At 35.4% G+C, this 23072-nt stretch overlaps 1 protein-coding gene across 2 annotated transcripts in view; it reads left to right on the top strand.

Moving 5' to 3' along the window:
* The window catches only part of LOC132707378 (centrosome-associated protein 350-like), a 31517-nt gene extending 10489 nt beyond the window's left edge, over positions 1 to 21028 (top strand). For both annotated transcript variants that reach the window (XM_060679211.1, XM_060679212.1), the window contains 3 exons: positions 10288 to 11693; positions 14385 to 14470; positions 19993 to 21028. In XM_060679211.1, coding sequence (XP_060535194.1) covers positions 10288 to 11693; positions 14385 to 14470; positions 19993 to 20661 — 2161 coding nt within the window. In that variant the 3' untranslated portion in view covers positions 20662 to 21028. The remainder of the gene's footprint in view (positions 1 to 10287; positions 11694 to 14384; positions 14471 to 19992) is intronic.
* The last annotated feature ends 2044 nt before the right edge of the window (positions 21029 to 23072 follow it).

Below are 23072 nucleotides of genomic sequence, written 5' to 3'. Positions count from 1 at the left end.
TAAACGCGCCGCGCTGAGATTTTAGTTTTCCAGCATCAATTTAATTGTTTTTCCGGATTCACTATAAAGACAAAATTACTCATATAACCTTTAAATATACCGCAACGAATTTTTAGATTCTCCGAATTATTTAAAATAAAAAATTTCTCACATTATACTCGTTAAACATTTTGCGCCGAGTTTTTAATTTTCTGGCATTGATTTAATTGTTTGTTTTTTACCCAAAAGGACTACCCTTACTTCTTAATAAAATAACGAAAATATTCCTAATTAAAACACATTTGTTAAACGCGTTGCAGTGAGTTGCATTTCTTCTTTATATCGTACTCGTTGAACATACCGCAATGAATTTTCAAGTTTTCGGTTAACGAAGAAGACCAAGTTACTCTTTTTATAAAACTTCTGGATTCAACAAAAACCGACACAGGAGAAATGCAGAAATTTTATAAAAATATTGCAGTAGCCTGCGGAGGCTTTTTTGAAAAATTACCAATTTACTCATATAATACTCGTTAAATGTGCCGCAAGAATTTTTTAATTTCCGGATAGCGAAAAATGCAAAACTACTCATATTGTACTCGTTAAATCCGCTGCGTCGAGTTTTTAATTTTCTGTAATTGTTTCTTTTAGCTAAAAAGAATACCCATATTCCTTTATGAAATAACGAAAATGTTCCTAATTAACACCTATTTGTTAAACGCGTTGCAGTGAGTTTGCATTTCTTTTTTTTCTTTTAATTAAAAAAGCGAAATTACTAATATAACTCGTTAAACATACCGCAACGAAGTTTTAAGTTCTTGGTTAAGGAAAAAGTCCAAATTACTAATATAATAGTCTTTCAATGTACGGCAAGCGTTTTTAATTTCCTGCAATTGATTTAATTGTTTTTTTTTTCAAACTAAAAAGACTCCTTAATATCATTGACATCGATTTGTTAAACGTGTGCAATGAGATTGCATTGCATGAAAAGCAAAATTACTCATATTACTCATTAAACAACGAGTTTTAGTTTCCCAAATTAATCAAAATTACTTATGTAATACTAGTTAAACATGCTGGATCGAGTTTTTGTCGGTTGAAGACCATTCTTTTATTTAATTAGATTAGATTATACAGTTCGGCTCGAACGTTATAAATTGACCGCTAGAGATGAACAGCTGTAGCAATTACTCTTTTAACCGGGCGTATTATTTTCAATGTAAACGTGTTCCTATTAGTGTTCGTCGTGTAGTGCATTACGCAAACACGAGTCGTACAATTAAGTTGGGCGATAAAACGGTTTCGGGGGAGGCGAGCACTTTACGTGCGCATTTTAATTGATGCGCCGCGACGGTAAACCGAATCGGTGGCGGCGGCGTCGAACACGATTCAAACTTAAGGTTTCTATTTCCGTCCTCGCGCCACTTGTCGATAAATTAAAGACCGCGTTTCGGAAAAACTCGCGCTCCAAAAACACAAAAATAGGTAACTACCACGCGCCGCCAAAGGTGAGCCCGACAAAATGGCGGAAAAAAACATATTCTCCGCTTTTCCTAATAATAGACATCCTTTTGGCATCGTACCAGCCGCCCCAGGGCCGTATCTTGGTTTTATCGTATCCTATCCACCGCGTTATAGTCCGCTAATACAGTATAACCTTGATAACCCGCAGCAATCTTGATAATCCATGTGGACGTAGAACACGTTTTCGTGCTAAAAGATGTTCATTATTATTATTTCATTGGTCTCAAAAGTTATGATAAAATGGTAAATACAAAAATTGTAAAGATTCTTAGGAACACCCCTATTTTTAAATGTTGGTTTAAATTCTGTTTGAAATTCTTAAAAAATTTTTATTAACACCTAACAGTTTTTCCAATATTATAATTATTGTAAAAAAATACTATTTTTCACACTTGCAAGAAACTTACGATAGCGCCATTGTCACTTATATTTGATATTAGATGACGTACTAGCCAACAGGGCTCTGTTAAGATTAAAAAATGAACAGGAAAAAGAACTTGGTTGGAGTCGTAGATAAAGCAATAGTTATTAGTCATTAGTTATTAGAATTCAGTTTGATGTAGTGCATTTGGATGTTGCTAAGGCTTTTGACTCCATGTTGATTAAAAAAAATCCGGGCGGGGTTTTAGCGAGCCACTTTTGAATTTCTTTAAGTCTTATCTACACAATAGACTGCTCTCAGTAAGCTATAATGGATTCCAGTCACAACATCCGGTGTACCTCAGGGTTCTAATCTTGAACCATTATCGTCTTCGATCTTTATCAACGACCTGCCTGATAAAATTAAATGCGACTTTCTACTATTTGCAGATGATTTAAAAATTTATGGATCTATTTGTTCCTACGAATATGCTATCACAACATTTCATACAATTCATACAGTCGAAATTGTCAAACTTTCTTATTTTTATACAAATTAAATAACACCACTTTATCATTATTATTATTATTAATGTTATTATTATTATTAACTTTATTATTATTATAAATGTTCAGATACATGGCCTTCTGCTTGGGCACACGTTATTTTTTTCGTACATTTTATTGGTAATGATTATTTAAAAATTCTCTTGGTAATAATCTCAATGTTATCCACTTCTTGAAAAAGTTAAGGTAAATCATTCTGCAAAAAGGTCAAATATCTACGCCAGTTAAGTTTTTTACGAAAAAAATATGATCCAATAACTTTAAAGTGTTTTATTCTACACCACACATTAAGTGACCAATGGTTTTAGTTTTGCACTTCCGGTACCCAGATTGGATTAACTGTTGAATAATAATGCATGTTATGACTGCACTATGATCGCGAAAAGTAGCTGCATCGGAAAACGTTTTAGTAGACAAAAAATTTGGATCGGCCTGAATTGTCTCATTTATAACGGTGCAGAAGTTTACCCTTTGTTCAAAATCACGGTCTATAAGTTATTGATAATCTTGCATAATGAAGGGATAATATTTATTTTTTCTAGTGTGGCAATTAATGGTAGATTGGGTTGTAAGTTAAAATAAATTTCAAAGTATTAAAAATGTGTGTGACATATTTAATAAAAATTGTAGGTTTTTGTAAGATCTTCCAGAAAAAATAATAGTATATATGTGTGCCATTTAAGAAAATCGTTTATTTTGAACACCCTGTAGCATCTATTTCAAATTCCGTTACATATATCTTTTACGTCATCTTCGAGTAACTCTAATATTAAACGTAATTGTGCTACCGTATTTCTTCTTGCAAGTGTGCAAACTAGTACTTTTTTAGAAAAATTAAAATTTGGAAAACTATTAGGTTTAGGTATGTATTATTAATGTATAATTAATAGGTACGTATTATTAATAAAGAAATTGTTGAAAAATAGGGTGTTCCATAAAAAAAATGTATGTTTCATTTGCCACATTTTTTGAGCCAATCTTCACAATTTTTGTATTTATTATTTAATCATAACTTTTGAAACCAATGAGATAATGACCTTCTTCTACTCCCGTCTGTAAAATACGTAATTACACACCGAACTAGCGTGCGGGAAGCGTCACTTTACCACGTCAGTTTTGTTTCCCACGGATCCAAGCCACTTCGGAAATTTTCGGGATTTTACCGCATGGTTTCGGGAGCAATCGGATGTTTTAGGAGATATTTCCCACGCCTTGAATTATGACGTTTGTCAATTCTGACGGTAATGTCATCGAATGTATCGTGTTGTTTTGCGAAAATGTACCCAATAACTAACGGTCGTAGAAAAAGTATAGTATGGAACATGTACGGTAAACTTTTTAAGTCACTCGTTTATTAAACACTCGCTCCTCTGCGCTCGGCTCGTGTGAAATAAACTCCTGAGTCAAATGCCGTTTACCGCACTTGTTGCATAATATATTACTCTTTCGTTGTACAAGATAATTTTTTTCAGTCTTGTGACCAAATATAAGGTTCTTTTTTTTGCCAAAACATTCAATAACGCAATTTGTGTATTTATTACATATATTTATGTATAAAGGATAATTCGAAGAAATGGTTAACCGGAACTGAATAATTAGTTGGGATTATCGAGGCTGCACTGTAATTTTAGTTTATTTATTTATTTATTTCACATTGCTCGATGTTTAAACGACATTAATGCACTGTATGATATAAACATATGTCCGGAAATGCTTCCATTCCGAAATACACGATGGTGAAATTCTAAAAAAAAACTAACACCTATGACTAATTCATACAAGATTTTGTAACACGTCTGTGAGTTTGTTTGTGTGTGTTAATACTTCGAACACGTTTTCCATTATTATCCTGTGTTAATTTTACTTCTTGTTAATAAAGTATTTCTTAATAAAATTTGATGCATTAGATTTTTAATAATAGGTTTTTTTTTCTTGGAATTTGAATTTCACCACGCTGTATTTGAGAAAAGAGGCGTTTTAAGACATACGTTTATATAGAAAAATATACCTTATGCCATACAATAAAACTAAAAATGAACACAACACATTTGTAAAAGAAAAAGCAGTGGGTAATTTTTAAACTTCACATAAGATTTACCGTTTTTGTTGGAAGATTATTAAGTTGGTATCGGGATCTGCCGACTGGTTGATTGAGTTGTAAACACTCTGTAACCTAATTGTTGATAATAAATACGGAGAGTCTGTCTGGCAATTTTTATAGATTTGTGATAATTCGCCTTTGTTTTAGAATAATTATTTGACATTTCGATCTGATAAGATAAGTAGTCGTGAATAAGCGAAGTATTCCAAAAATTTCGTTTGAATGTTTTCGAGACGTCCAATATGTATTATAGCTGAGATTCCATACGACAGAGGCAAACGGAATTTTATTAGATACAAATAAGTTACGGTAAGCTATTTGGAGTTTAAGACATCTTTTGTGTTCCTATCTATATTCTTTAATGACTTTCTAAACGGTTACTGAAAGTAACGGAACGCTTAAATATCTCCAAAACTGTCAAAGCTGGAAAGATAAAATTATGACTTTTAACGTAAAAGTGGTAAATCTGACAACATTGCTGTTAGCATTGTTCCATGCTAAAGATTAACAAAAGGCGCACGCAAATCAACGATAACAAAAAGGAAAAGATTAAGAAGTACGCAGAGTTGAAACCTTGATAATATTAATAAAATACAAATGTACAGGAATAATAACATATAATGATAATAATAATAATGCTATTTAAATCTTCTGGATTCCTGCAGCGCTCTCCTGAAACAGTTTCAATTAAGCTCTGAAGAAGCCAACGGGAAGCGAAAAGTCAGCAAGCTCGATGTAGCTGTAAAAGTTTCTTTGAAAATAATAATAATAATTATATTATTGTCGCAACGCTGATCCGATATCCGCTGTATCCGGAAATGAGGCTTCAAAATCTTTGTATTTAAACGATTTATAAAAATCAAAACCACAAAGGGACTCTAATTCATACCAACTTGAAAGTACAAGAAGACGAAACTGCCCATGGTGACAGCATATTAAAACAACCAAATATAAATATTATTTAGACATTCTTCCATCGGAGAAACTATATTTTACAAGATGGACCAAATTCTAAACAGAAATTGCGACTAACCAAGCAAATTTTGTCTTCTAGCGGTATGTCATATGCAGTCGGTCCATATTTATCATCTGAAATTTAGTGAGTAGTGAGTGGATCTCGCACCTAACTTAGCTGAGACACTTGCCCCGCACTTAACTTCACTCCACGCTGGAAATAGTCGCTGAATCGGTGTCAGTAGCTCTCCTCGTACATTTCTCGTCCCGATATTAATTCTACAACACGTCCAATCGACCACTCTATACGTTTAATGTTAAGTTTTCTATCACCACCATTTCTCCAAGTTTTACTGATGAATGCAACTTGCAACTGATTTAGATACTCGAAAAACTATCCCCATCAAGCATCACTTGGAGGGCTGAAGCGATATTTAAATTGCTTAAATATACCAATTGTTTTGTTTGGTTAGTGGGCGTTGAGTATATTGTGATTTTATTACTTATTACAAAGTAGAGAGTAGTAGTTGTATCCTTCGTGAAAACGGCAAGTTAGTAATAAAAAGCTAGTTCAATAGGGACAAACTTTTCCACAGATCCAATGCGACTGAAGTAAGTAAATATATGGCAACTTTATCCACGTCAAGCCCCATTAAAGTTATAATAAATGTAACGCTACTGCTTGTCACTATGAGAACAACAAAAAACAAAATAATATTTTTGAGACATCAGGAATGGGGTGTTATTTGATAAATTTCAAAAAATCAAAAATCAGTCAGGTTAGATGTACACCAGAAATGAAACAGTTAAATAAGTAAACACAACAATTTTTGAAAAAGAAAGGTACCATTGGGCATTCTAAATATGGACCGTCAAGTACCATCGACAACTAGAATGACCAGAAAATAAGCAACATGATGTACAACTGATAACCATATCTACCTAAAAGAAACTGCACTACCTACATTATCAAGCGTTTACCACCCCTCCTATATCTTAAAAGAGTAATGTGATCCCCACATCTGGATGCTTTTCTAAAGTTGTCAGCCTCCCTGGCAGCTACATTTTGGAAAAGGCATGTTATCCATTGTTTCCTTACATTTTCATCTTTTTGTAAACTAAAAGATACAATGTAAATTGGATGCCACTGCCTGGATAAGTGATTATTACATCAAAGATAGGCAACGGACATATATACAAGTCTATAAAAAAAATTAGACTTGCAATATAACCCAAAAAGTTGTACTAAATAGTTATTTAATCATATTTACAAGTCAAGGACATACTTTACTTCCGAACCATCAAGGGTTGGGAAAATAGTCAGAGACTAATCAAGATCTCTTCTTCCCAAGTTCTGCATCTCATATTTTTTCCACTCAAGTTCTCCTGACTCCAACAAGCAAATGTACAAAATCAGTAGATTTTGATAGGACCTGTTTTTATTTAATCAGTGTCAAATTGGGTGTGTTTGTCCTGCAGTATTCACTTGCCTAACCTGACCTATCGATGAAATATCCCAATAGCTAATGTGCCTAGAATTCCTGGTAATTCTCAAAAATTTCGTGCTGATATATCCTTCAAATTCTTCCTGCTGTAGTTGTACTGATTTTGGTAATTCAGCACTTTATGCGGTAATAATTTCGGTACTTTTTTACCAATAGAAGCAAGAAAACTTTCCCATATTGATTTTTACAAGGATTTGTAGTTGACAAGGGGTATTTCTTAAGCTTGTTTTGATAAAAATTCAACTTGCACCTTAATTCTTTTCTTATATTTCCTGTAATTCTTGTACACTAAAACATACTACCCAAACATCCTTCGTAGCTATTTAAGTGTACCGAAAAATGTAGGGAATTTAAATCTTTTAAATTAACTTGTACATGTATAGGCACATTCTTTTCCTTACAGTTTTAACCATAAACACAAGTTTTCCAATGGGTGGGCGTTTTGATCACAAAAACACGAAAAATATAGGAGATACTGACACCAAAAATGAAAACAACGATGGCACCTGGGCACAGACTGTTCTGTGACAATTCTAATTACTTGGCTCGGCCTTCCCAATTATGTTCGTATTTCGGAGATTGATGTTGCGTTGCGTTATAAAATTTAATCAATTTTCCAGACAAATTACGGCAATATAGCAACTCACTCAGTTAGAGGGTGACGCATGTGCAAAAGATCCATACCTTCTCTACGAAAATATCATAGCCACCTGCCGCGCATTAATTTATATGGAACAACGCCATCTAAGAATCAGAGTTCACTCCGTTTCCGTCACGAACGATCGACGAATGCGTCGCGGCTAGTCCAGTCCTGCACGCGTCTGTTTTTAAGGGATCTCCTAATTTTAAAATTAGTCAGAACGAAGAGTGTAGGATCCCATTGAAGCGTCGACTTCACGGTATTATTCTTACGGCAGCGGCTCCGCATGTACGTTATTCATTTGTCATTTCGAAGTAAACATACCCGCGTGACGATTTGTTTGTCGTAGCGAGTGCGCGCGCGCTCTCCTTGTTCTTTAGTGTTCGATCCCGCCGGAACTCAGTTCCCTCTTTTGAGTTTTTTACTGCTTTAAATACGGTTTTTCGTGTTTTTTTTTTCATTTAAAAAATATACAGGGTGTGCATTAATGGTGTGTCAATACTGAAGGGGAGGAGTACGCTGAAACCATTTTACCCCTTTGCAGTTTTTGTTCTCGAAGGTAATTTTGACTGACACCTTTTTATGTCCAAGAAAGACGGTTTTATCTAAAATTTACAAGGTGTTCATAAGTGGCGTGTCAATACTGAAGGGGCGCAACAATTTCCACCAGCGGCGTCCGTGCTCTTTATCGCATAGTTGGATACTCTCTTCATTTCACCGTTCTTGACTAAAATAGTTAAATTAAAAGTGTTATATTTCGCTACGCTGACCAATAATTTTTAAAGATGCAGATATAGTTAGTCTTTCACTTTTGTCGATTTAAAATGATTGTTAATCTTTAGAACTATCTAAACTTAATTTTTTTTTATGTTTCTGTCGACTTGGTGAAACTAGGTTTATTAGCACGAACTATTTCCTAAGCGTGCCTTGCCAGAGCCTAGTAGGGGAAGAATTACTAGAGCTCTCAATATTTGTCATCAAATTCTTTGTCGGTATCTGACCGATTGACTTTTATATGAGGGTCATTTGAAAAGTTTCCGACCTAACAATAATAGAAAAGATTTTTTAAATTTTTTGTAACTCACTTAACTTACATTTTTCTCAGCGACGCTCCCACCTTTTCAATCCGTCCAAATATTACCCAGCGTTTTTTCCTGCGGATTTCCTCATTTGATGAAAATCGTTGTCCTCCGAGCGCAGTTTTCAGATGAGGGAACAAAAAAAAGTCGCTTGAGAATTGATTGATGGCAACCGCTGAGATATGGTGAAACATTTTTTTTTTGCAAATGTGACATTTTTTACGCAATTTCTGTCCTCAGCTTGTCAAATAATGGTGCATAGTATGCACCTGTAACGGTTTTTCCTTTTTGGAGGTAATCGATTAAAGTGACTCCCTGACTATCCCAGAAAACAGTTGCCATCACTTTCCAAGCCAAAAAAACAGTTTTTATTTTCGGTTCTCCCTTCGTAGTCCACTGTATTTTTGATTCGGGCGTATAATGGTGATAATGGTGTATTGAAGTTTCATCTACAGTAATTAATCCGCAACAAAATTCTGAGTGAGTAAACGGGGTACCCAACTTTCATCGGACATTTTCATAACCTCTGCTATCTTTTTCACTTTAATTCGACAGCCGCTTAACACAATTTGATGAAGCTCTCACGGCCACTTTAAATTCAGCTACCCAAAATTTCACTGTGGTAATTGATGGTGCAAAGTCTCCATACTCAACTTTAATTTTCGTAGGCGAAAGAAATATTTTATAACAACTGTATTTTTTTTCCGTTTTTGCGAAAACACTCACATCGAGTCACTCAAACGACTTTGATAAATAACTATCAAGTGGTGCACAACTACGATCACTAACTAGCTTTTAGTAACTAGTGCAGTCATCTTCAGGGTGAGGTCGGAAACTTTTCAAGTGACCCTCATTTCGTTATCATATTTTAAGTATCGTGTGAACTTCTGTCAGTGGTACCTTCAAAATGAAAACCAATGTTATTTTATAATTGTGTGGAGGACGAATAAAACTCCCATGCCAGAATTGAAACTTTAAATATTTAATCTATGGACAAGAATTATTGAAGGACTTTGTAATCTGCCGTGTATATTCCATGACATAATACATCGCTTATTTTTCCTGTGACCTCTTTGTTCCTTTGGGTACCCCGCTGTCTATGTGATCATACTAGTGTTTTTCGTCCGTTCCCTTTCCCTTTCTTTTAGTTTCCGTTAAAGCATTTAGGTCGATGTCATATTTCTCTTTCCATCAATATTTCATCCGTTTTGGTGGACTTAGGGGATTTTTGATACAGTTGCTAATATGCCCGGAGAATCTAAGATCAAACACAAAAGCGTTTGCTGTTAGCAAATAGCTAACATTGCAGTGTGGGTAGACGGGTTCATAAATTCGTCTTGTAATTGAGCAATTTAAAATTACTTCCCAAGGCACCTCTGAAAAGCGACCTATTCTGAGTTAATTTAATTAGCTAGCTTTTTAGCTTTTTGATCAGTACATCTGTATTTTAAATCTTGGCGACAAATAATTAAAACTCGTTTCTGGACACTACAAAAGTAGGAACAGTCATTTCGACAATTCCTTTATGAAGCCAAACAAATAAAATTATTGTTATTATTAACATTTTCGTTGTTACAGGACCCTTTTAATGAAAGAGAGAGCTCTGGAAAAACGACGGAAGGCGGCCGAGGAGCTCCTGAAATGGCACAAGAAACTGCTGGAAGAAGAAAAAGCCATAGTGGAGCTGGAGGCGACCGCCAGCAGGATAATTTCCCAAATACCTAGCGCCGGTAAAGTGAAGATCGGAAAATTTAATACGCTTAAAAGAAACGTCTCCGAACCGGATGTAACCAGTCTAGAAAAAGAAACCACTGTCCGATCCATGTCGCGATGTTCTGAGAAACTCGGTTCGAGCGTGACCGATTTTTCGTTATATGCGAGAGAGTTGGTTGAGGAGGAGGAACGATACATTCCAAAAAAACAGAGCGAGGAATCCGCCATTAGTTCCAATTATACCGCCGACTTCGAAGCGGAATCAGTACCTGAAGATTTAAACGTAGATACAGTAGAACAGAGTAAGATATCGTCAATAAGCGACCTCATAGAAAACTTTAGTAAAATACAAGAGGATATTTCGAACCTGAGCCACGTTCAGTCCAAAATACTGTCCGAAAATGAAGAAGCAAAAGCGCCGGAAGCCGGTGACGAAAAACCCAGCAGTGTCATCTCTAGCGCGGTGAGCGTCGAGAGCGTCGTTCAGCTGACCACAGAAGAAGAGTCGGAGCAAGCGCAAAGTAATGCGAATGTTAGCACCGAGGAAGGTAATATTGTTCTGAATGAGCCAACTGAAGATACCAATACTGCAATTCAAACATCTGCAAGTGTTGAAGAACCCGTTGAATCTCAAGAATTTGACACAGAGGTAGAGATGGGCGGGGCAAATCAAACTTTTGTAGTAACAAGAGGTACCGAAGGAGAGGAGGATAAAAGCGAACAACCCGTTTCTATGGACGAAACATTCGAACGACCATCTTCAACGTCAAAAAATGAATCAGAACACCAAAACTCGGCTGATTCTAATCATTCAAGTTCGATATCTAGTCAAATATCTAAAGATGTCAAGGAAGATGCTAATGCGGAAGAACAATCTCGAATAACAGAAAGCCAAGCGAACGTCAGCGAGGGCACCAGACTCGAATCCGTTGAAGAAAACCTATCTTTGACTTCGCCTGCGTCGCTAAGCGTGCGCGAGGTTACCGAACAAGATGTCGCTTCGACTTCATCCGACAAAATTTCAACCGAAAACAAGACGGACGAGGAGAAAGCGGCGTCTATTTCAAAACAGACAGCAGGCGCGTCTTCCTTGCAGGATGATGTACAAATGTCGGAGCAAAAGGACACGGAGTCGAGGACGGTTGTCGACGTGAAGCAGAGAGTTTCCGAAATAATGTCGGAGGTTTCGCGGTGCGAGAAAAGTCCACGCATGCAAGATCTGTGCGTCATGACATATGATCTGACTTCGCCACCGAATTCGCCTGAATTGGGTAAATATCGTGTTAAACATGAAAATGAAGATCCAAGGGAATTAAATCCCATGCAATGTGGTCACTCCATAACTTTACCAATCGCTAACTTCAATGTTTCTCTATTATTTTCCACAAGCAAGAAAGAGACGCTAGTAGTAATTGTCCTAGTGATGGATACTACTGTTTTAACGATTCTGCCAAAAATCTTTCATAAAAGTTCTTATATTATATTGGGATAAAATCCAACCATTACTTTTGATTAAATGGTGGAAATACGCAAAAAATAATCACAACTCGTATTTTACCATGTAAAGGTAAAGGTAAGGTATTCTTTTAACCAAAATAAGATATACTCTGTGTCTCAGTAAATGCAACAGGCAACGAGGTATGGTATTGGGGAACCGAATGTTCTTTAAAATTTGGAAAAAAAAGATTTAGTAAGTGGCCACCTCGGAATTTAAAATCCATGAACACTGTTTTAAAGCTGAAACAAATTGAAATCTTTTTTGTTAGGTTTTTTTTTTCTCTAACTCTAAAGGAAAGTGGGGGGTGCTAAAATATTTCGAGAAATAAATAAATAAAATTTGAATAAAATTGGAGTTGATAAAAAGGGCCTTTCCTAGGCTGCGATTGACTACCCTGCTACCAGTTGGCATTTTCTGACAACGGCCGACAAAATAATTCTCTAAAAAAAAATAAATGCTACGATATCATTTTTTTAGGTCAATATATGGCCAAACAGGAGGCCAACAACGCAGTGAAAATCGCATCTTAATATCTTCATTCTAATCTAACGCTACGTTTATAAATTAATATCCTTATCCAAACTTTATGGAACCTAAACATTGATAACGATAAAACACAACAAAATTGAATGAAATTACAATCAAATCAAATCAAATGTTCAAAGTGCCGTCATTTTCTATGCAGGAATTTATCGTGCGTCATGTATTTAATAAGGACTTTTTTTTCGTTCCTAAGGCGTAGATTTCTTCGAGGCATTGGATTAGGAAAAGGCCATCTGGTGGAAGGGTACTCAATTGCAATCATCTCACTCGTAGCTTTGATGGCCTAGAACTTTTAGAGATAGATAAAAAAGCATCTTACAAAAAAGATTTGAATTTGTCTCAGCTTTAAAACAGTCTTCACTGTAAGTATCATAAATATAAGAAAATTTTGCAGAAAACAGCATTTTCTCTTGGCCGAGTTACTTTTTTTTTTCAATTTTTTTGGAAATCTATTTCCTCAATACCGTACCTTGTTGCTCTTATTGGGACTTTGTTACAACTCTGATGGCGACCTCTCGCATCCTATTTTTCACACCTCATTACCCACCGAATCTTGTTCTTTTATTCCTCTCCTTATTATCCATTGCCCTTTATGTCTTCCTTCCTCTTTTTCTCCTATATGGTGGTGGTCAATTTCAAATCTTTCTCTCCATCTTTTCTGATGTTGTTTGTACATCCCTGATATTCCACACCGACATGTACAGGGTGGCCGGTTTAAAAGGAGCCTACAGCTTATCACGAAATCTATAAGTTTTATAAAAGAAATAAAGTTACGAAATTAATTAAATTTCTTAGCTTTGTGACTTAATTCTAAAGCGCGTTTCTAAGATTCTTTCATGAAATTGCTAGTTATTTGAAATACCGTTAAACATTATAAAACGTTTGAAAGAATTGCCGTTCGTAGTTGTCATAGCAATATTAATAATTTTTAAGTTTTTCTTTACAAGTATTTTTTCTCAATTCAAAGTGTATAGAAAAGAAGAAAAGGTTGACATGTTAGCATGTTAGTATATTAACATATTGCAAATATTAAAAGTCCAGCCCTTGCTCTTGGAGAGTATAAAGTCAATTTTCCTGATAGGCCTCAGAAATGATAAAACTCGTCAATCTATTCAAAACGGTGCATCGCAGAGCAATGTTCATATATATCGTTGGATTCGTATTTTAAAGGGTCATCCGAAAATGCTAAAATATACGGGGTGTTTGATTTTAAAAAAATGAGAGAAGTAATATTTTGCGAACCAACGCAACACCGCGTTTTTGATGAAAATATTTCAATTTTTCAATTTTCAATATTTCGTTTTAATAGTTAATATGCAACGCTACAAAAATCTTTCCAACATTACCTGAATCCTTGAATAAGAGACATTATATATTTATGTAATTGAGTGACAAGATCATTTTGCTCGAAACAACTTTTGTATTCAAACTTTTTAACACTCACAGATTTCGCGATAAGGTATAGGCCATCCTGTACATGATTTGAGGTAGTTTTGAGCTTCAACCTTTCTTCGATATTGTTACAACTAAATTGGTATAATCACGACTACTTGTCGATGACATAAATTATACTCGGGAGAATCCACTGATTTGTTTTGGTTATTTTAAACCGGCCTCACTCTATGCCACGGATATTTTCCGCATCGTATAGTCGATGCCATATAAGTCACTCGCGATGACTTTGTCAGCAAATAGGTTATGCTCTCTTCTTTCACATGCGTTTCGCAGAAAATTTCGACATAAATATTAATAAAAACAAGTTCAGTTGAGTTTAAAAATTAACAAGTAGTGAGGAAAAATACCTATTTGAAAAATTTGAGAAAAATTGGATTTATCTTGGATTTACCTATAAATGTTTTGTTGATATAAAATGCAAAAAATGTTTTGTTCAATTGGCTAATGTAATTTTTTTTCTTCCCAGATACAGCGTCGGAAATAGACAAAAGGGTTTACCTCGGAAGTGTTGCAGAGGAGCTGTTAAAGAAGCAATTGGCTATTGAACAAGAGGTATCCTTTTTGTTATTTCTAAATATTAATATCATTAAACAAAAATAGTGTACAGTAGGTACCGTATGACCCACTAAGCGCTGGGGTGTATCTCGAGAAGTATTAATCGTATGTCCACACATCTAACCTTCTCGCAGCACTTTGTTTTAGATAGATCCGATGCCATTATCTTTAACACCTCTTTGCCAGGTAAAATTCTGTAAAAATCAAATTTTCATATTCATAAAAGTTGCTACCTCTAGCGGCGGTTTTAGGAACTTTATATATATACTGTATACTGTGAAAATGCGAAAAGTTCGAATTCGATGGGTAATTTAATAGTACCTCTGGTTGCTATTAGATTAGATAACTTTTTTAGCTACCCTGATGAGAAGTATTTTTATAAATAAGATATAAAATATAGTCCATTGTAAATTTCGTTGACATTTGAATCAAATAAAATTATTTAAACAATCTGGGATAGGTGTAGTTCTCCAAACGATATTACGTTTTACATCCTTTTATGGTTTTGACTGAGTTTAAGACCCTCCTAATCGCAGAAGGGACCATTCTTTTCAGCACGTGTACCACAAGCCAGGGCCGTATTTAAGATGTTAGTCGACAAGAACTGTGCCCCGCGGACTGTTGTATTTTAAGAGTAGGATTTAAAACTAAGAATGTATTTTTCACTGCATGGACTAATAATAAACGAGGAATGTGACCGATGTAACCCAAGTGAAGTAGGTCTGCGGTTAGACTTTCATAAAAATTTACCAAAGTTGAATACCGGATTATGCCGTAAAAACGGTATATGGTTTGGAGAACTCTACCTTTACGTACAGTTCACTCGTCCGGTACGTCAAATTAACAATATGTTGTCAAAACTGATCTTAAATTGGATTGCTCAGTTTTTTAAGTGGTATTTGAATTGGAATTGTTCGCTGTTTTTTGGTTTTTCTTCAAAGCAATGTTGCATTGTTCTGCTGAGAAGGTTCCGCTCGTTTAATGTTTTTACCCTTTGAGCTGGTATTTTACTGATTTGAAATGCTGATCCACAATAAAGTTGCTATCAGCATGTATCTGTAAAATCCAAAAAAGCAATAACAACAATAATTTAGGTTTACAATCATTAAAAAAAATTATTTAAAAAAACCGTTCCTACTTCTACCAAATAAAATATTTAAGTTGAAAAATTTTGTAAATACATTAAATTTTTTAACATTGCATACCAATAATTCACTTGAATACGTCATTTATAAAAGAAGCAATTTTCTTATACGAAAAAACATAATATAGTTTTCTTTACTTACTGCAAAAAAAAATTGAAAATATGGTTTATACTTGCAATTTTCAAACAAGTTGTACAAAACAAATTGGCGCCATTCTAAGATAACACCTTTTCGGCATTTTAACAAACACTGGATAGAGAGCATAGACAGACAGAGTCACAATTTACTTTACAAAACAAGGCACACAAGAACTCTTCAAGTAGACGATATTAAGGATATTAAAAATTGCCACCCCTTTGAACTATCGGGTTCTGTTTGCAATATTAATTCATTAACTTAACAAAGAATCGTTTGCTTTTACTGGGAATACCCTATAGTGTGCGTTTATCCTGGGCAATTCTATGATTCTATTCATATATAAGAAAGTCCAGATTCTCTATCTGGCCATAAAAAGCAATAAATTCTCTATTGTTGGAAAAAATGCAAATTTAAAAACCAAATACAAAACAGTGAAAAAAAATGCATTTTGCATTTTCTATGCTCCTTCCTCATGATCGTAGAATCTAAAAATGCTGTAAAATTAAAATTATTATGAAAATAATTTTAAAAAGGAGTAGTATAATTTTTTGTAAAACTTTTTTTTTGGCCACAATATTCAGTGTCATATACCATGAATCCCCTATACAGGGTGTGTTATAAGTAACGGTACATGGCAAAATAGGAGATTTTTTAGGTAAAAATATTACGATTAAACTTACTTTATTCCAAAAGTTGATATTAACGGAAATATAGGGTGTCAAAGTTGCAATTTCATTTTTGATTTTTTAAAATAAAATAATCGAGATTTTTGCACAAAATTTGGCAAATTGGCGTTTTTTTGGCTTGAGAAATTCATTTTCGTTAATTATTTTGGTACCTATGGTATCTTCCGTGCATTTGATACCTCCTAAATTTTGAGCGCCTTAGTGTATGCAGATTTTTAATAAAGATATCACTTCTTACTCCTTTCTACACAAAAAAAGGCATACCTTTCAAATTTCGCCGTTTTGGAGAAATTCGTAATTGAAACTTTAATTGTCAAAGTAGGCTTTGACTATCCTAAACACAATAAAAATTCAGTAAAATGGTGCGAAGTAAGCTCTGACGAAAACAGACACAACAAAATACCTGCAAAATTTTTCAAAGTACTCTTTGTGATAAAGACTGGTTCTGGTGAATTTCTTGGCTGTTTGTCAGTATCTTGGGCGGTAGTTTTGGTTAGTTTTCCGATAATGCCAAGACAGTTATTTTTAAATGTTTCCAAACCGAAGGCGCCCAGATTTTAATTTTTTTGGAATATTTATAATAGACTCGGCAAAACTGATTACACCGGAGCCGAAAATCCGTCAACACGCACAAGACGAATGACAGTGGGAACAGCAGTGAGCATATCTGCACTTTGTATAGTTTTTCACCACGAATAGCTTTATCCATATCACTTTACTCCAGTACAATAGTATATTATGCAACAAGTGCGGTAAGCGGCATCTGACTCGCGAGTTTGACACGAACGAGCGGAGCGAGTATTTAATAAACGAGGGACTTAAAAACTTTACCGCAAAACAACATGAATGCATTTAGTGACATGACCGTCAGAATAGACAAACGTCACAAGTCAAGGCGTGTGAAATATCTCCGAAAACATCCGATTGCTCTCAAACCCGTGCCGTAAAATCTTGAAAATGTCCGAAGTGGCTCAGATCCGTGGGAAACGAAACTGAAGTGGTAAAGTGACGCTTCCCATACCCTAGATCGGTGTGTAATTAGGCATTTTACAGACGGGAGTAGAAAATAGCAATTTTTTGAAATAATAAAATAACCTACATAAAATAGGAATACTCACATACAAAAACGTCAACTCAAAAACACACTCATTCCAAATTGGAATGAGAGTACTTTCCAAGTACTCTTCACATTTCTGTAACTGTCTGATTTCCAGATCTGAGTCTTCGTCTTTCGTTATTCGCATAATACCGTTTTCGTCGTGTTCCATCTTCATAGCCCATTTTTCATATTCGTCATGCAATTTTATCACCGTATAGTCAGCGTCTTCGTCGCATCTTGCAACGATCTGCTAAAACAGGGTTGCCAGATCTGGTCATTGTTTCGAAAGTTTCAAAGGGCTTCCTGAATAATGTTAACTAGGGTGCCATAAACCGGACTTTTAAGACGGTCCCATAAGAAAAAATCCAAACTATTTAAATCTGAGGACCTATGGGACCATGACTGAGGTTCGCTGCGACCGTGATTTTAATATTCCTTTACTGCAACACTAAAGTGAGCAGGCGCGCCGTCATGCATGAACTACATTCTGTTCCTAATTAATATGGTACTTCTTTTAGCAAATCCTCTTCTGAAAACCGACGATAATTACGGCCATTTAGACTTTCTGGGCGGAAAAAGGGCCCAATTAAGTAATTTCCAACAATTCCAGCCCAAACATTTACCAAAAACTTAATGTTTAAATTCTACAACTGCATAGGGGTTGGTTTTTATTGAGCGAAATATGGTTATTGTGGAAATTTCTAGTACTAAATTCAGGATTTTGATTAATAGAATTTAAAACTGTTTCTTCAAAACATTTTGGTACACTAAATAATGGCTCTTGATAGATAGTACATGTGCCAAATTTCATTAAAATATCTAAAATGGTATTACAGATATTAAAAAATATATTTTATTTTTTAAAATTTTACCACCCTGTATCTCATAAATTAAGACATTCAGAACATATAATCATAATTTTTCTTTTTAAAATGGACCCAAAAATCGCTCCCTTTATTGGCATTCAAACACCCTGTATATTTTGAATAATGTAGGCGAGAGACAGCATCCTTGTTTTAGACCTTTCGTTGCCTTAAATGTATTTGAGAATGTATTTCCTATCTTCACCGTGTATTGTGGATTTTTGTAGATGTTATATAGCGCTTTTATATATTACTTGCTAATATTAGATACATTGAGCGTGTCAAGTAGAAGCTTCAAGGTTTCAATAAAAACCAGATACGCTGGCAGTTTTCGAGTTGTGAGGGGTGAAGCTATTGTCCGTATAAGACTTTTCAACTCAACTCCTCAGTATCAGTATATTCCACTTCTATTCCTTTTAAAATACGACAATACAACTTTCCCGAAGAGCTAGTTAACGTAACGTAATTTTCTCTCACCCTTTTTATATACGCAACTAATATGTGCTAAGTTCCAATCGAATGGAATATTGTGACATCGAAGGAGGCAGTTATTATTGCTTTCAATAGGGTCTCTGGTTCAAGTTTCACCCGCTCCCAGCCCTGAAGCTCTTTATTTCTTTCTCTGTTCTACCCTACTTTCTCTCAATAGTGGTTTGTACTCTTCTTCCCATTCATCTTTTCAATTCAATTCTTATATACTGCTTTTCTTTTTTGAGACTTTTTTTTTCGTGTTTAGAAATGTATGGGTAAGCTCTTTTCTTCTGCTCAACTTTTTCCTTTAGTTCTTCCGAACACCACTCCAGCTGTTTTTCGTCTCTTTGAGTCCCAAAGCTTTTTTGCCCGCCTGGTGAATACATTTTTTGATTTGCTTCGGCAGTTTATTTTTCCTTCATTTCTGCAAGTTTTGTCGTTAGCCTTAGTTTGTATAAGAATCTTAAGCAATTCTTGTTTTAGGCTCTCTAAATTATATTTTTTATTTTCGTTTTTGGAGTGATCTTCGTAGTTCTCCAACGTTTGCATTTTCCTATAATTTATTGTTATTGTTGCCCCCAGCAGATAATCGTCCGATCAACATTCGGCTCCACGATATACCTTCATGTCTTTTGTTTATAATCTTGTATCCGGCGGTTTAATGAAGTAGTCTATTATTGATCGTAATTTTTTCTTTGCCCAGGCTGTGACATAGTTTCGTAAGACGTTCACCGTCATATTAATTCGTTCTGCGCCATACCACAGTCAGATTTATTTGTTGCGCTTTATTTTCCAGCACTTTTTAAGTAAGTTTTTGAGGAATTATTTAAAAAAATCAAAAATGAAAATGCAACTTTGACACCCTGTATATCGACTAACTTTTGGACTATGGTAAGTTTCGTTAAATCGTAATCTTTTCACCTACAGAATCTCCTATCCTGCCATGTACCGTGTATGTACATGTATCTAGTAGCTATGTGGGGGTTAGCTGGACTACAAATAACCTTGTACGTCCAAATCTTGCGAATTTAATTTTGGCCCACAGCAAAACTCCCACTTTCGACTGGAGATACGTCCTGAGAAATTCTATATTTCAGTTGGTACGTTTCATTTGCAGATTAAATTGCTAACCGAACAGCAAGTAATCTACAGGGAAATACCGAATAAACCGCCGCCTCCGTATACACCCCCGGCGACCGTAAAACCCGTTCCCGCGCCCACCGTCATTCCCAGAAACAAAGAGGAAATCGAGGAGATCACCAAATATTCGGCCAAGATCATCTACAAAGCCTACATGAGCAAAAATTTAGAAAACATTACGATTTCCGATAACACGCTCAACCTTATAGCGAAGAACATCGACAAGAACGCTTATAAATTTGTATTCGACTTATGTAAGGAGGTGGCCATCGAGCACTTCGGGCAGTTCGAAGAGGAAACCTGTCCGTCGTGGTTTCGTCGCCCGAAGAAGGTGACTTTGGCGCCCGCGAAGCCATTGGACGCAACCGGTCTCGAGAAGCTGATGCACAAGAAACTTTTAGAGATATTCGGCTACGAGAAGCGCAACATTCGAGAGAGCACGATCATCAAATGGAGCAGGAAGAAACGGGACCACGTGGACGAGCTGCTGGTTCAGGAGATGCAGGCCGAAGAGTCATCGTGGACTAATTTCGACGACGATGAGCTGATAGTGAAGGACAGGGTGACTAACGAAATTTTGGAGCAGTTGCTGCAAGACACTGCCCAGTGTTTGTTACGCGTCTGGCAAAAGAAATGCCAAAAATGAATCTCGCCGACGCAGCGGTAAGCAGGTTTTCGGTCTGTGATACAACGTAAGATATTGATGAGATTAGGATTTAATCCGTCAAGACTGGATTTTTTTTTCAAGTAGCAAGTTATATTGAAAATTTAAGGTAGGTTAAATGATGCAGCTTTATTCACGCGCAGCTCTTTTTCTCAGTTAAGTATTCTTTTTTGTTTTTTATTGTTTTAAACTAAATGTTATTGCTCGTAGTAAAATGCGGACAGGTCAATTTTGTATTATACGATTTTATTTTTTTAAAGTGCCCCACCCACCGGTAATTTTGTAACGTTTGCGTCGATTTAATCATAATTTAACGGTTGAATTAATTCTTTTTTATTATACTGTCAGTTTGTTAAATACAATTTTTTATAATACTCGCGTTTTTCATTTCCGTCTATATCTGTTTGCTATCTCTATTTTTATTGAAGCCAGGAAGATCACATAAGAGTTCACAAAACATGCGTATGCATTTGTGCTGCAACTATAGTCCGTACGATTTGCGATGGTATAGTCAGTCGGTCACAAAACCAAGAGAGAAGGTGCCTCAGTAATTTACCTGCTTCCATTCGTACACTCGACGGAGATAATACCCATTATCGGATAATTACAGTACTACACTACACTACAAAACGGGGTCGCATTATTGAAAAACTGCTACCGAAACTAGAAAGGTCGTCTTTAATTATTATGGATAATGAACGATACCATTCTAGACAGAGAAAGTGGACTAACCAAATGCATCGACAAGAAAACAAGAAATTATCAACAATAAATGTGAGCTGTTAAAAATTGTCAACAATTAGAAAACAAACTTGCTGGATGCTACAGACAAAATAATTAGTGAAATTACCACTATTTATATTTAATACCATAGAATTGGTGTGGGCTCAGTACATATACTCTCTATACTCTTTTTATAAAACTTCTGCGTCGGTCTTTGTTGAGTCGCACTAGCTAACCTTTTACCAGTCATCATGTTGACTTCTCTAAAAAAAAAACTGTCTCTACTCGTTCAATAAGTCTCGACATTTGCTCTCGTCCCAAGCTTTCCGTATGATATATTCTCCACATAAACAATGAGGGTGACAAAACACAACCCTGTCGTACCCCACGTTCCAAGTTAATAGGTTCAGAGGTCTTCGCATTTACTTTGACTAGTGTTATATTATCGTAATATAATTGTTCTAGAAGGAAAATCAAATGTCGAGGGAGTCCTCAGTTCTGACAGAGCATCCCAAAGTCTTCGCCAAATGACACAATCAAATACTTTCTTATTATTCAGGAAGCATTAGTATGCAGTTTTAGCATTTTATCTTGCTCCTCTATAATTAATCCGACATTCAAAATCTGGTTTCCTGGTGCCTTTTCCATACACAAAACCAGCCTGTTCTTGTGGTATTTGCCAGTCTAAGAAGTTTCTAAGTCTCTGCAACAGCATCATTCTGAGCATGACCCCACTTGGATGAGCAATCGATGCTATAGTTCTTCATTCAAAAAGAAATAACATTGCAAACATTTATTTCTTCCAAACTACAAAAGATACACATGATTTTAACGGTGGCTCGTTTCTTGACAAACACGAATCAGCTGGTGTTTGGTTATGGAATTTACTGCCTGATTAATTCGATGTCGTAGATCTTCAAGGGTATCAGGCATAGAGGGGATAAAAACACGCTCTATTACGTAACCCCAGAGACAAAGTTGAACTTCTGCTCCTGCTCTTCCAGGCCAACTTCCTGGAAATTCCGAACTTTTAACGTAGTAATAATACATTTTACTCTTTTCTTTATCCAATAACGTTAGAATCAAGTTTCTATCTTTGGTAGTTTAGAAAAAATAATTGTTTGCTATCTGCTCTTTCTTTTTTAAATAACCCTGCATATTATATTTCAAAAAGATTATTAAACATAAATGTTAATATTTATGGTCAAGGGCATTTAGCAGATACAGAAAACCAATAATGGCAGCTGATCTAATGGAACATCTAAGGGATTTGCTGATGTTAAACAAACTCTCTCACAATCGGAAAAACAAACGGCTAGGCAAGTCGTCGACACACGACCAGAAACTCAAGTGAGGCACGAAATCGAATATAATAAATATAGTAAACACTACCAGGACGACATAAAAAAGGCCAAAAGACTGCTAAATGATAAACATCATAGACCACAATATCAACGCAACCGCGCTATGGGAATGAGTAAAAATCAACTCTAATATAAAAAAAAATAAGTGTAAACAAATAAGCAATATTTCCCCTGTTGATTTCAACAACTACTTTATAAATGTCGCATATAATTTTCTTAAGATTACACCTCAAACTCTATTGAATATACAAGGCGTTTCTGCAACATATTACCTAAAGATGTTAATAATCCAAAGTTCGCTCTTGT

The sequence above is a fragment of the Cylas formicarius genome, unplaced genomic scaffold (assembly GCF_029955315.1).
Source record: "Cylas formicarius isolate icCylForm1 unplaced genomic scaffold, icCylForm1.1 PGA_scaffold_9__14_contigs__length_23061073, whole genome shotgun sequence".
Classification (NCBI taxonomy): domain Eukaryota; kingdom Metazoa; phylum Arthropoda; class Insecta; order Coleoptera; family Brentidae; genus Cylas; species Cylas formicarius.
Note: the sequence above shows the minus strand (reverse complement) of the source record. Positions and strands in the feature narration are given on the sequence as shown.